General features: G+C 49.4%; 4 protein-coding genes across 4 annotated transcripts; 2 read left to right on the forward strand and 2 right to left on the reverse strand.

Moving 5' to 3' along the window:
- Positions 1-4,060: 4,060 nt before the first annotated feature.
- Positions 4,061-5,983, forward strand: F5B22DRAFT_634170 (uncharacterized protein; the record flags this gene model as incomplete). Its single annotated transcript, XM_047976940.1, has 1 exon — positions 4,061-5,983. One exon carries the CDS (start codon positions 4,061-4,063, stop codon positions 5,981-5,983), a length of 1,923 nt encoding a protein of 640 aa, XP_047834296.1.
- Positions 5,984-7,499: 1,516 nt separating this feature from the next.
- On the forward strand, positions 7,500-9,186 carry F5B22DRAFT_468915 (uncharacterized protein). The gene is made up of 2 exons (XM_047972131.1): positions 7,500-7,819; positions 7,954-9,186. The coding sequence occupies exons 1-2, from the start codon at positions 7,617-7,619 to the stop codon at positions 8,870-8,872; spliced, it is 1,122 nt and encodes a 373-aa protein (XP_047834297.1). The 5' UTR covers positions 7,500-7,616; the 3' UTR covers positions 8,873-9,186.
- Positions 9,187-10,815, reverse strand: F5B22DRAFT_468921 (RNA polymerase II transcription elongation factor-domain-containing protein). Its single transcript, XM_047972132.1, has 2 exons — positions 10,568-10,815; positions 9,187-10,486 (listed from the first exon to the last, which is right to left on the reverse strand). The coding sequence occupies exons 1-2, from the start codon at positions 10,680-10,682 to the stop codon at positions 9,501-9,503; spliced, it is 1,101 nt and encodes a 366-aa protein (XP_047834298.1). The 5' UTR covers positions 10,683-10,815; the 3' UTR covers positions 9,187-9,500.
- Positions 10,816-11,668: 853 nt separating this feature from the next.
- Positions 11,669-13,527, reverse strand: F5B22DRAFT_634173 (uncharacterized protein; the record flags this gene model as incomplete). Its single annotated transcript, XM_047976941.1, has 2 exons — positions 11,669-12,076; positions 12,220-13,527. The coding sequence occupies 2 exons, from the start codon at positions 13,525-13,527 to the stop codon at positions 11,669-11,671; spliced, it is 1,716 nt and encodes a 571-aa protein (XP_047834299.1).
- Between the last annotated feature and the right edge of the window lie 293 nt (positions 13,528-13,820).

Here is a 13,820-nt window from a genome sequence, read left to right on the forward strand (position 1 = left end):
GACTACAGTCGACCAGAGGGTTGAAATAGACATATGGTGAAGCGAATGCTGTGTTGCGTCTGCGTTTTTTGACAGGCTCGATTTCCGATCAAGACGCATGTTCTCGAGATCGGAAGGGGGTGTGCGCCCCATAAAATAGGATTTCTAGGCAATTGTGCTGAACGCGAAAACCCTGCCAGTTGTGACGTGACGTCGCTATTAGCAGTGGAGGTATAGTCAGCCATGCCCTAGGTACAGACTCATGTGTTCGATGAACACTGGTACTTCATCTTAGAGGTGTGTATACTTGTCTAGTCTATCCCTGCTGCAATTTACATCATGGAAATAAGTTTTATGTAACTGCTGGAGTCTTTGTGTTGGTCATATTGCCCATACGAGCCTATACTCCCTCGCCCCTGTGCATTATTTTGTTCTTTTCTCCCCGCTTTATGTACACAGTCGACGGTCTCGTTCATAATCACTTTCATAATCCTTCCGACTCTCGACTAGGTACTACTAGCACCATCGAAGGCTCGTTTGTTTCCAGGAGAACCTAGACTAGACTACTGCCTCGTCTTGTCTCACATCTGGGTCATCATGCCGAGGCCCTGTGGCACGGACTTTATTACAGACATACTACATCACATCACGTGTGGTTCCCAAATCCCGTCTATATAAATCGACAAGTTCGCGCAAGCATGGGAAACGAGAATGGCAATGCTGTCTAGACCAGGTACCTCGCTTAACCCACTGTACATACATACTTAAAGTACCTACTTAGGTAGTAGTCTAATGCTGGGTGCATTATGCAGGGACTTTTAGTGTGCCAAGGACACGATTCTAGCCTTCTAGTTCAAGCCCATTCAGTCAAATATGAGACCTAACTCCGAAAAGTGGTGCTCTCTGTTTGCAATTCGCGACTAGGTATATGTAGATATTTCGGCTACCGGCGTTCAAAAGATGCAGGTAGGCAGATATACTGAGCGGAACTGTTTCATCTAAGCTTAGATCAGCCTCTCGTAGTCTCTTGTCTTCGCGCCGAATCTACTTGTATCTGCACTATAAACTGCCAACTGTTATAGGTACCTGTGATATGGCAAGCTAGATTATGGTTATGGTAAAGTAAGTACCTACTCTTGGTGCGGGGTGGCATGCCTCCCTGAGGTCTAGACGAATTCCATCAACGATCACACCACCCAGCTGTTGGTTACAGAATTGTCTAGACTTCATCGTACACAACTATTACCGGCGACGTGGCTGAGAAGGCGCTTTAGGAGCCATATCTCTTGTCTACCAAGGTATCCGAAGTACTAATAGTAAGTTCTCAGTCAAATTCCGCTCCGCCCCTGTGCACCTAGCCTGACCAGAATCGCATGCGTAGCCATGAGACTGGCGATTGGTATATCTAAGTGCTCGCTCACTCACTCACTCCATTGTTCAGACAGAACAAGTCTGTGTCGTTGAGAGTCTATAAAGAGTGGTGTAAATGAGTAGAAATACCTATGTGCTTATTGATGAGTGGCGGCTTGTGAAATCGCCCGTCACTGACAGGTCATTTTTGTCTGAAATCCCCAAGCAGTTAGTTCACTATTCTTGAAGTAGCTGTAGAGTCCATCAGAATTACCCGATAGAACTCAACTAACTAGCGACAATACAGACAGTGTCAACACATAGTATTGGTAACTAAGTATATTGGCCTAGAGCTACCACCACTTGGGCTATTGTAGCTGTGTGAGGCAGTAAGTTTAAATATACGTGTCAACGATTTGTGAAACTCGATGGCTAAACGAACTGGAGATTCAGCTTTGTTAGGTATCCGAACAGGTAGGTTATTGATGCTTTAAGTTTAGTTAAGACGATAGCGTGCGAGAGGCTCTTGCCGTCCGGAGCTACTACCACGCAAGACGCCGGCAAGGGGCCGAGAAAGGGACCAGCCTAGGTAGAACATGTGGAGAGTTGATGGTCTAGATTTTCTGAAGATTGGGTTCTTAGTGTAACACAATGTGTTATCATCGATGATGAATTCCGAATGCGCAATTGTGTTCAGTGGCTACGGCCTGAAAACCGTGACGTCAGAGATCTCTGCGACGGTCGTTAACTTATATAGTGCCTATTATGTTATATGTGTAATGGTTTCGCGTAGATCTAAGTCATGGCACGATTTCCTCGCGCGCTCTTGATTCCGACTGTTTACGCCACCTCGGCCACCTACACTCATTCATTTGGAAGAGTTACATGTAAGTAGTGACCTATTAGCGGCTAAGAGCCATATCATATCATCACAACATCTATGATTGAAATTCTAAGTACATTCATTACCTGCACGTGTAACCTAGCTTTTCTTTACATTCATGTCCTAGTCCTACACTACATAAGTAAGTAGGTTCGTGGTGGTTTACAGCACACAAGACCAAGCGGACATTGGCAGGTTAGCTAAGTACCCATTGGGAATCGGTCCAATTGAGGGAACCAACCGGCTAGCTATCGATATAGGGGAAAAAGAAAAGAAAAAAGAGAGAGAGATAGAGAGGGAAAAGACCGCGCAGTAGGTTGATGTTGGTTGCTTGTTGCAGCATGCCAGCAACTCGGATGCATGCACGCACCAGCATGTGCATTTAGGCGATGAAAGCAGATACTATAGTACCTATAAGAGGTGATTTTCGGCATGACCGTCGAGTTGCCTCCGGGATTGTCGCACGCTGGGGCCAGCACCAGCACTGCCCAAGACAACTTGTGTGGCTCGGCGGCGTGTGAACAGGCCATAGCCGACGATGATAGCTCCGCTCTCCGCTAGACTGTGGCTTGTGCTCTGTCCGTACTGTATTCATGCCTCGAGACCATGTCTCCCGGACATGTCCCGATGTGCTAGACAGTCGAGGCAGTGTAACTGTATGCCAGGATGCCTCCATTACCTTGATACAGTACGTAGTACTTCTGTGTAGAGATATATAAGTACTTATGTAGTCCAGAAAGGGGATAGATGAGGTCGTAGTATGTCAGCGCTATGCCTCAAGTGGCTATAGCTCATGCCAATCAACTCAGTAATTGACTTCAGTTACTAGGTACCTATGTATTCGGGAATCAGAGGGCTCCCATCCACCTATCATCCACCTACATACAAGTTCGTACACCCTCGACTAGGTACCTAATGCTGGTATTACAGAGCACTATTGGACCGCTACCATTTAGAGATACTAGGTACCTAAAGTAGGTAGTAAGTAAGGAGTTATTCCCGCCCCGCCCTACCCGGCCTCCAGGATTTTCCCCTTCTTATTTCCCCTAGGTATCTTCCGTCCTTATTATCCTGCATATTATCGACTTATCGACTTAAAAATAAAATAAGATAAAAAGAAATATCGATAAGCCGGCTATTTGTGTCCGCCATTGGACACACGATTCGACACACCCGCGCTACACGTGAGGCTGAAGGACTTCCAGCAAACCAAATCCCCAAGCTTAACGTCGCCTCATCCCCGTCCACCCCAACACACATACCCAGCTCACCCTCAGACTGACCATGTCTGCTGTCGGCCTACCGTCAGCTCATCGTTGCTAACATTCGGGAGAGCGGTGGCTGTCGTTGTCGTCGCCGTTGCACTCACCACAGCGTGCTTCCGCTGGTCTCGTCTCGTCTCGTCTCATCCCAGACGAGTTGAATGAATTGAGGCCGCCGACTGCCACAGCCCGTCCGTCTCTATTCTAAGTCATAACAAGCAGCTGGAAACCTGAGTGGAAAACGCCTTGCTCCCTTGTTGGCTCTCCAATGCGACCCGGCGGCACTCACACACTTACGTGCCAACCTAGCAGTCACAAGTAATCAGTCTAGTCTCGTGTATCTCAGAAACATACCAGCTCCCTCAAGTGTCACTCACCGGCCCCGTAGGCGGCCCGCTTGTGCTGTCTGCCCATCCCAACCCATCTCACTCGGCAAGCCAGGCAACTACACGCTAAGGCCTTCCAGGGCAGCCGAGTGAATCAGTCTGCCGGCATTGACAATAAGAGTAGTTGGCATTAGCATCCTACAAGCATCCTTCTTCTACACATGCGAGCCTTTACTCGCCTGAAATCTAAGCTCATCCCTATGATCCCCACCATGATCTACTCGAGGACAGTCATCGTCCCGCGCAGCCATGCATTGTCGCCTGGGGCCATTGCTGGCGCCGTCATCGGCAGCGTGCTAGGAGGGGGATTCTTACTCATAGTCCTTGGGTTTTTATACTTCCGTTATAGGCGGAAGTCCAAGATAGCCCAGGCAGAAGAGGCACTGCACCATCCTGATGTGGGCCTCAAAGAGGACGGACGTGACGGCAATGTTTCAGCCCTGCCTACAGACCAATTTACGCAGACACAGCGCTCTCCAACATCACCTTATGGGGAAGACTGGATGGGGAACAGCCCGGCCTATGGCCAAGCTATTGACTACGACACCCTGCCTCATGACATAGACTTTTCACTCCCTCGCCAACAAACCTTTCCTGTAACGGCAGAGCAGTCATTAAGCACGCCTCTAAACCATGCATCGACGGCGCCCGAAGCCGCCAATTCTAGCTATTATGACACGAGAATTTCCATGGACTCAGACCCAGCTCAGGCCATTACGCCTCTTTCGAGGCAAATGAGCGAGATGTATAAGGCACAGCTACGAGAGGCCGAGGAACGCCGGAGAAGCAACTCGATGCATCGCAAAATATGGAATACCATCACACGGCAGTCCACACGCAACTCGAAAGGAACATCCGGCGACAACGCGCAGTCTGTCAACTTGCAGCAGCAACCGGGAACAGCATCCATGGACAACTCTATTTCGATCAAGCAAGAACCAGGTCAACAACCATCTGGTGGCATTAACTGGCAAGGCATTGCGCCAGTATATGTTGATGAGCCAGAACAAATTTCGGAGGGCGCACCAAACTCGTATTTCCAGGCCTCAGGGACTGGACTGGACGGTGAGCAACCCCCGCAATCGCAAGAGGGAAGATATGAGCGCCAGACGCAAGATTCGCAATACAGCGTTTTCCCCGGTCGTATTGACTCAACAATTCGGGAAACTACAGAAAGAAATTATGAGCTTCCATCATCTGTTCTAACCACCGGCTCCACTTATAATGGGTTACCTCCAGGGTCTCAGCCACAAAACCCAACTGAACAACGGGAACGCCTTAAGAGCCCTGAGATCCCAGAGCCCATGAACGTTGACGGCCCTCAGCCTGATACTAATGGTCATTCCCCATTCCGGCCGTCACATTCTCCTCAACTATCCGCCCCAGATTCCTTTACCATAAATCCCATGGCTATCTTGCATCCAACAAACCCTACCGAGCAAGCAGCTTATACTACCTACCAAATAAAACACTCGGCCTCGCCGCCAGCTATGCCGCCGCCAGCCCCTGAGATTGTCACCAGGAAGCCCACACAAGAGGTTACTGTCGGCCCTTCGTCACCCAAGGAGGAAGACTTCGCCGATATGTACCTCGACCTTCCCAGTGATGATGAAAACCGTCGGTCCATCGACTCGTACGAGTATCCTTCAACGCCTGGGCACAGCTCTGTAGCTGAGTCAAATGGAATGACACCTGATACTCGGCCGACGGCTTCTCCATCACCCTTTCCTACTATACCTGAACATGGCAAACTCAGGCCCGATGCCAGCATATCGCCCAACCCTTCAAGGCCTTCACCTATGACCAGCCCGCTAGCATGTCCAGAGTGTGGCCGAGAGTTTGACCAAATCCACAAACTCAACCATCATAAGCGCTATCATGATCGTACGCATGAATGCCCGTATGAGGCCTGCGATAGGAAGTTTGGCACGAAAACACATCTTGATCGCCATATCAATGATAGGCATTTAAAGTTAAAGGCTTATCATTGTACGGAGCCTACCTGTCCATGGTTTAAGGGCGGCAAATCTTTCCCTCGGAAGGATAACTGGAGGCGGCATATGATCAAGAAACATGGATCAATACCTCAAGATGTCGATAATATGGAGATGTCGTTTGGATGAACCTTGGTTAGAACCACTCCCTTATGTACGACTACAACGTCTTTTCAAAAGGCAACTTTTGCGGGAAGACTTGGGCTTTTCCTTCTTTTGCCTCTTCTCGCATGTAGTATCTCGTTTTAGTTTTTATTTTTATTTTTAGTACTTCTATTTTCTGGCGGCTACATTCTTCATCAGGTTTTTATTATACTGTACAAAGGCATATGGAAGCAAGCGATTGGTTACTTGGATTTTATCTGTAGTGGTGTCAAGGGCTAGGAGTACATATTTATTTGGAACATGCTTCGCATAGGGGAGCGGTGTATATGATGGTATCGTTCAAAAAGGCGAGCCAATCTATGATTAAAGGTATTAGTTCAACATAGCACTCAATCAAGTCCAGATACCCTTCTGGCTGTCATACCTGCCCCTCTTCTTCTTCCATGACTAAAGGTGTAAAGCGAATGGCTGTAACGTCATTCGTCCACTTAGGACAGATTAATTCAGTGAATCCTTCTTATCTTTGGTACCTTGTGCACCTTAAAACGTCAACAAGAGAGTCTCCTAGTAGGTAGGCTTTAGAAGTAACATCTGTATCCTGTATACAGCCCGCCTTCCTAAAGAGCTGTGTGATAGATGAAGCAGCGGTCATTCTTGCCTTTCTCTGCGAGTACCTGAATTCCATCTCAAGTGATCAAAATCCTCGACGGTTGAATACGAGCCATAGCGCTCGCTCGCTCCCATGGGATTGTACAGACGAACCGCGGACATTCGTCCTTGATGAGATGTGTCGATGGAGCCACTTGGGTGAATATACCCCCATCCCCTCTTCCTCTCCCTTCCCCTTTTCTATTATGCTTGCCGATTTAGGCGCCCAGGGCTATAATGCGCTGTGAGGGTTGAGTGAAATGTCAATGTTAGTTTTGTTCATTGACAGAAGATATGCGCTGGATCCGCACCGGCGAGGTAGTAAATCGAAGGTCATCATGAGCACGATCTCTCCGATACGAGGTTTGGGGTAACATGGGATGAATCTGGTCGTTCCGTCTCGGATCCGTTTCAACGCTAAGTGTAGTATGGTTATACTAAGTAGTCTACATACCATGACCGTTTGCAGGGTATGATCTACCACGGCCAAAGAACCAATGGGAATACTTCAATGCGTCTATTGAGCATACTCCTAGACAATTGCTTCGCGAGGAACATTGTCTGCGAAGAGACTGAGTGATTTAACTAGAGTTTCTTGTGCCCATGGTAGCAATTGTCTTTAATTCTTGTTTAACAATGGTCGATCATCGTGTTCTTTCATGGGTGCGGTCTAAAGTCTGGTTGGAGCTAACATGGTTCGAAACCAATACTGTTTGGGAAAACAACCCTGGTATCGCCTCCTTTTGGAACGAATTGTCTGTCTATCGTACATAGAGGTGAGTCTGCTCAGGAATTCATATACAGGATGTAATTTATGTTAACTTCTTCACTTCTTGATAGGTCACTTTTCTCCCGGTGCTTGAAGGACCCTTCTCTTTTTTTAATACTGCGGCAGCTGGTTTGCCCTCTTTCCCTAGTAGTACTATTGGATTTTTCAACTATATATATATTTATATCTATATTCATATTTATAATTGACTTAGCTGGTATTTTCTAGAATCAATACGCAATGCTGAACCTCCGCTCCCTTTTCGCCGCGGCCCTCTATCTGTACATGGTCGAAGCATCGCCACAGAACCGCAATGGCAGGAACGGAAATGGACGCGGCAGCCAGCAGCGCTTGACGGCGCAGGAGCAGGCCGATCAGATACCGCAGGGAATTTCGACAGCTACAGACGGTAGCACGATCCTGGATACCACGGCGCGGGTGAAGTGAGTTTTCCTAGCCCTCGTTGTACTTGGTTCCTGCTATTCTTTCCTCACTGCGCAACGCCTCAACATATTTCATTCCCAAGAAGAGGAAAAGAAGAGAGAAAGAGAGAGTCCAAGCTAATCGGCCTATCCAGTGGCCAAAACGTTCGGTTCAAAGTCTCGGCGCCCGCCGACCAATTCACAACAGACACAGGCATAACAGGGTCGACGCAGACAGCGGGCGCAGCGGGCACCCTGGGCATAAATGTCCTGCTGCACGGCGACGGCGGCCAGTCCTTCTTCGACTTCCCGAACCAAGCAGTGCAGAACAACTTGGCGGGGGTGGCCGTCCTGGCTCCGGACCCGAATCTCTTCTGGGGCGGCGGCAGCGGCTTAGAGCGCACGGACGGCGTCGCGCACGCGCAGATCGTCAACGATCTCATCAAGGAGATCCTCCCGCAGGTCCTCGCGTTCGACGGCGACAGCGTCAGTTTCACGGGCGTCAGCGGGGGCTCGCTTCTGCTCTCGGGCTTCTTCATGCCTGCGTTCATGCAGAACTTCGCGTCGCCGGCGGCCGGTACCGCTGGTCTGGCGGGCGCCCGTGCGCGCAGCCGTTTCGCACTCGTTCAGTCCGCGAAAAGGGCGACGCAGACGACGACGGGCCAGAAGACGAGCCAGGTACTCCTCAACTGCGGCGCTCTGGCGCCCCAGGTCAGCATGTCCGAGGACGCTGTCGCCGCGCTGGCCAACACGCGCATCCACTTCCAGTCGACGCAGGCCGAGCTGGCGGAGCTGCAGACGTCGATTCCCGAGGCCATCGTGGCGTACGAGCAGGCCGTGTCCGACGCAGGTCTCGCAACGCAGCAGATCGCTGCGCTCCAGACCGTCGATAACTCTCCCAATGGCGGGCACTGCGAGTTTGACGAGGAAGGTTTCGTATCCGGCGTGCAGCTCATGGCGGATTCGTTCGCGGCTGTCGTGCAGGGTGGCGACGGAGTTCTTGCTGGCACCAACTTGAACGTGTTGAACCCCGTGCCAGGAAACGAGCAGCTTAGTTTTTCAGGAGCATCATGAATAAAGGAAATGACGGCGACCGGATAGGTCCCGATGAAGACCTTGACGCATACCTGCATTAGAATCGTTACACTAGCCAGCTCTGCGTTCTGTCCATGCGTCAGAGTGGAATCGAGTAACGAGCATTGTCTGGGACGTCATTCTTCTTGTGTAATTCATATCACCTGAGAAGAAGGCGCATGACTTTGGCATCCTCGATTTTGTTGTAGTAAAGTTGTTTGCACAATGAGGTGTTGCTGGGCCGAGTTGTAATTAATAACAACAAGCGTCAAAGAAGGTCATGGTAGACAGGCCGGTATATAATGATAATGAATAAGACGGAAATATGACTATCCTGCTGTCTACCAGGTGTAGAGAAATTTCAATGTTTCTTTTGTTAGGGTTGGATAACGCTCCCAAATCCTTCTATAAAGTCAAACGCTTTCAAAACCTGTAGTGGTATCCCATAACATCCTAAACGCCACAGCCATGCCCGGGTTCTTTCGGTTTTTCCCTGGCGTTATATATCTCCCCGTTTCAGTAATAAACCCTGAACTGTCGCTAAGAGAATGGGACGTAGAATGCAAATGTGCTCGTCTAGCTAATGGATATATATATCTTTTGAAAAGTCACGAATTTCAATGCTTCCTCATTCTTCTTCGCTGACGTCGCTTTCTTCCTTTTCAAGCTCGCGCATAAGCTCGGCCTCTAAATCATCGACCGCCGGGTCGTTCTGGGCCACGGATGCGCCACCATCGTCGACGTCCTCCATTTCTTCATCCTCATCTGATTCTTGTTCTACTGGTCCCTTCTGTGTCGTAGTGCTAGCGCTGTTATGTCCGCCGATACTACCATTGATATTTTGACCCATCATTTGACGATGAATGGGACTCGGCAGCGTGAAATTCTCTGGTTCGTCATCTTCATCCTCCTCCTCTTCTTCCTCTTCTCCATCTGCATCGTTCAGAGCTTCAACCTCAATCTCAAGACCTCCATCCTCCTCCTCTTCCTCTTCTTCTTCATTTTGGTACTGTTGTACAAAGTCGGAAAACCGGCGGGGTTGATCAATGAAGCCTGGAGAGAAATCGCGGTTGGATGCAGGTGGAGCACCGCCTGGATCTTCTATGGTCAAAAGATCATCGTCTGAGCTTTCGTCTTCCGAGTCATGGTGTGCCTTCTTTGACTTGGCAGGTTGTACGGGCGCTGGTGGATCAGGTTTCTTGGTCACAGACGGCTTAGTCGGCGCAGGCTTCTTGGATTTCATAGGCTTCGTAGCTTTTCCCGTAGTTTTTCCCGTAGTAGCCTTGTTTGTCACCTTAGTTGCCTTTGATGGACGATGGGCTTCGAGGTGCGAATACTCTTGCCGCAGGGCATCGGCATCAGTACTACTAGGTGTTCGCACTAGGTTCATGTTGAACATGGAGTCGACACGATGTAAGACAAAGACTTCCCTCTCGGGATCAAAGATGAGCACGTATTGGTTATCCTCGTGGCCACGAGACCCTTGGAAGGCATAGCGACCGCCGTCATCTTGGAAAGATAAATCGAATGAAGCTGAAGGATCAGACGAGCCGGTGGGTTTTATGCGCGCTTGGTGAGGCGCCGTCGTTGATGAGAGTGAGGGTTTATGATTATCTGAGACACTCAATTAGTAGGCATATAAATTTGGGGAGGTAAATATGGCTACGGAGTTGCAGGAAGAGAAGCGATCCTTACATCTAATGCCTGTGTATACCTCCTTAGGGTCCTTCCCCAGCAGGGCATCACTCAACACGACACGGTACTTGCCGACCTTGGTGGGGTCGATTACCCCCGTGGCAAGGGCCGCCATGGAGGGATTGTTTCTTTAGATTCGTGGGCTATTCGCAGACTATTCACAGAGAATGGGGGAAATACGATGATCGGAAAGGAGGTCGTAGATAGTGCTGTCGGCGGCCAAGTGGTGTTGATAGATGATGGTTGGCTTGATGCCGAATGGTGGTGGAGAAGGGTAGAAGCGGTAGAGCGGTAGCCCGCAGGGTGCTCGAGGGCGGAGTAAGGTTCGGCCAGTCGTGACAGACTGCAGATGGGCTAACAAGAAGCAGTCGAGGTATCGATCTATGCACAGGATTTGAGACGATTGGATTGTATGATTGTATGATTGCATGGGACTGATCGGAAGACTACATGCCTCAGCATGAAGGTGCAGGAGATGGAGGAGGAGGTGGTGGAGACGATGCTGGAACGGGGACGGGCGAGGCGGGTAGATGCAGCGCGACTAAGCCCCGTCAGCGTCCGTACTGGGCCTACTAGAACAATCCAGTCCGGCGCTAATCCATCCACCTGGACCAGCCTGACCCACCGTAACTTTGATACGTACATGGAAATCACAAAGAAACAGGAAATACCAATGCAAGACCACGCATGATTACAAGATGGGCCCAAACCCTTTGTCTAGTAGCAAGTCACGAGCAATTCGGAAGAGAAAAAAAGAGTTTAAATTCCGAATAGAAGATATATCCAGGCACACTGCATATAGTACTTAAGTACGTCCTTAAATAGATGAACACAACCAAGTCAGTATACTCGCTCACTCTTAAGGATGCTTCATCTAGCTGTAAAGGGTATATGATAGATTCGTGATATTCGGGCTCTGTAGATAGTGTAGATAAAGTTGCTCAGCTAGGTGCTCCAAGCGTTTTACACAGATGACCAAATCATAAGCAGCACAAGGTATCTCGGTAAAGAACAGACTATTTCGCCCTTCTTATGCGTCCGCACCAATCTAATCCCCCCCTCCCTCCCTCCATAACGCCTTCCAAGAAAAGTAAAAGTCCCTCAAAAGTCAAAAGAAACGAGATCCGGTACCTCATCATCCGATTCTACGTTGGGGACCTCTGAGTCAAAGGTGAATGGATCGAGAAATGGCAAAGGAGCTCCCAGAGCATTCATGCCAGCGTCATCATCGTAATACTCAGGCATACCAAGCATTTCCTCCATCATCATATCGAATATGATATGTTCCATGGTATGTTGCGCCATCAGCTCATCGTCAGTGGCGCCGACGTCGTCATCATCGATCTCCTCATCCGAAATGTCCTCCCACAATTCGTCGTTCTCTCCCCATATACCAAACCTCAGGCCATCACAGATGTGGAAATCGTCGTCATCGAAGTCTTGCCCATTCTCGCCTACTGTGAAAGGCTTTACGTAGTCTTTGTAGTACTTATTTACTACAGTCCCGCACTGTACGAGGATGAGGTGTCAGTAATAGCTGATCTAAGGGGTGGGGTGGATGCGGGATAAGAGAACAAGCCTTTGGGGCGTGCGAAACTCTGTGCTGACCAAGACGTCTGTAGAAACAAATTCAAAAGTTTATAATATCTTACCAGAGGCAGCTCGTCAGGATAATTCGTACCACCTTGCCGACAATACATATGGATGGAGTCACGCATTTCATCGACGTCCATGTCGGACGGTGACAAACTCCAAACCTCGAGGCCTGGCATCCCTTCTAACGGGCCTGGTGGATCATCTTCGTCCTCACGAATACCGTAAATGTTGCCGCAGATGCATACCGTGTCAAGATGCAGCCTGTTTCTTATATCAGGTAAAAGTTTTCGCCAAGATGTCGAGGCAAGGGTCACATCGCTAAGGCGGAGCGTCCGAAGTTTATCTTTATGTCGCAAAAACAAGTCCATAAACTCGACTCTGTCCCCGGCGATGCCGCAAAGGATTATCTCTTCCAAGTCCGGCCAGTGAAAGCCGGGCTCGATGATGTCGTGTAGTTGCGCCCCCCTTTCCGGCTGTTCGTATTCGAAATTGCGGATTTCGAGATGCAACAATCGTAGTTGCGGCATACACCGCAAGATCTTTCGTAAGGCGCCCTTAGCGAAGACTCGCTGGCACCTTCCGAGCGATAGTCCATCGTGTAGTAGCCTCTCATCTTGGGGCTCAATGCTGATGGTGAGCCTGATGGTTGTGAGATTGGCAAATGGTTTAAACAGCCGAGAAAGCTTTCGTTCGCTCCTTTTGAAGAACTTCCAGTATACCATCGTTATGTGAAGGGCTGTTATTGCGCATGGGGCATGAGCGTTGGCCAGAAGGAGGGTGTCAAGCGTGCGTTTGCCCTCAGGGTGAGCGCTGCCTACGTAACCTTTTCGGAGAAACTCGGAAAGGGGCCTCTTCATCTGGCCATGATTGCACATCTCGTAGAACGGTTCAGTCGTTGACATGTGCAGGGTCTTCAAATTTGGGAAGCGGGGGAGAACCTCTTTGAGCACTCTTAGGTCCCATTCCCCTTTAATCAGGTTCTGCTGCTCATCGACGGCCTCACTATACCTTTTGTACTCCGACGCTAACTGAGAGGGTGTCTTATTATTCTGTCTCCTCAGCATGCCATTCCACCTCATCTTGCTCTGGTGGTTCTGCACAAACTCGATCCACGAGACTTTAGGCAAGTCGATGGCCTCGGCGAAGTAAGTCAGTGATTCGACATGCTTGGATAAGATAGGATGCAAGGATATGGCAGATAGGCGGTTGAGATCGTCGCGGTGTAAGTTGAAGGAAACATCAGGCAACATGTACGCAGCGCCGATGTCTGCAAACAATTTGCTGACAAGTCGAAAATGAAGGATGTCTGTGACATCGAGAAAGGAGCAAACGATATAGCAAATCTCAGCTGGTATGTTCTTCATCATGGGAGGATGGCCAAGCCACCTGAAAGAGTGGTGGTTAGTATGGTTGTTGTGTTGTTGGATAGATACCGGTACCCCAAACGCTGCCGCCCTGATCGGTAGCGCTCGGTGTCGTGAATGCTACCTACTGTGATGGAGATGGGAGCGGTGGGAGAGGAGTCGTCATAGAGTTGCAATAGATACCTACATGTATGCAGGTACATACGATAGTAGTGAGGAGGAGTACCTGGGCAGGCTTGAGTGCGGGCCGGCCTTGGGCAGCCTGTTGACTTTCCGTCCGATAAAGCTGCAGT

Source organism: Xylaria bambusicola, assembly GCF_022495145.1.
Source record: "Xylaria bambusicola strain CBS 139988 unplaced genomic scaffold F5B22scaffold_6, whole genome shotgun sequence".
Classification (NCBI taxonomy): domain Eukaryota; kingdom Fungi; phylum Ascomycota; class Sordariomycetes; order Xylariales; family Xylariaceae; genus Xylaria; species Xylaria bambusicola.

Coding starts and splice junctions, on each gene's coding strand:
- F5B22DRAFT_468915 (XM_047972131.1), top strand. CDS start 7,617: ATGCTGAACCTCCGCTCCCTTTTCGCCGCGGCCCTCTATCTGTACATG. Junction 7,820..7,953: donor GATACCACGGCGCGGGTGAA/GTGAGTTTTCCT, acceptor CGGCCTATCCAG/TGGCCAAAACGTTCGGTTCA.
- F5B22DRAFT_468921 (XM_047972132.1), bottom strand. CDS start 10,682: ATGGCGGCCCTTGCCACGGGGGTAATCGACCCCACCAAGGTCGGCAAG. Junction 10,487..10,567: donor GGTATACACAGGCATTAGAT/GTAAGGATCGCT, acceptor TGAGTGTCTCAG/ATAATCATAAACCCTCACTC.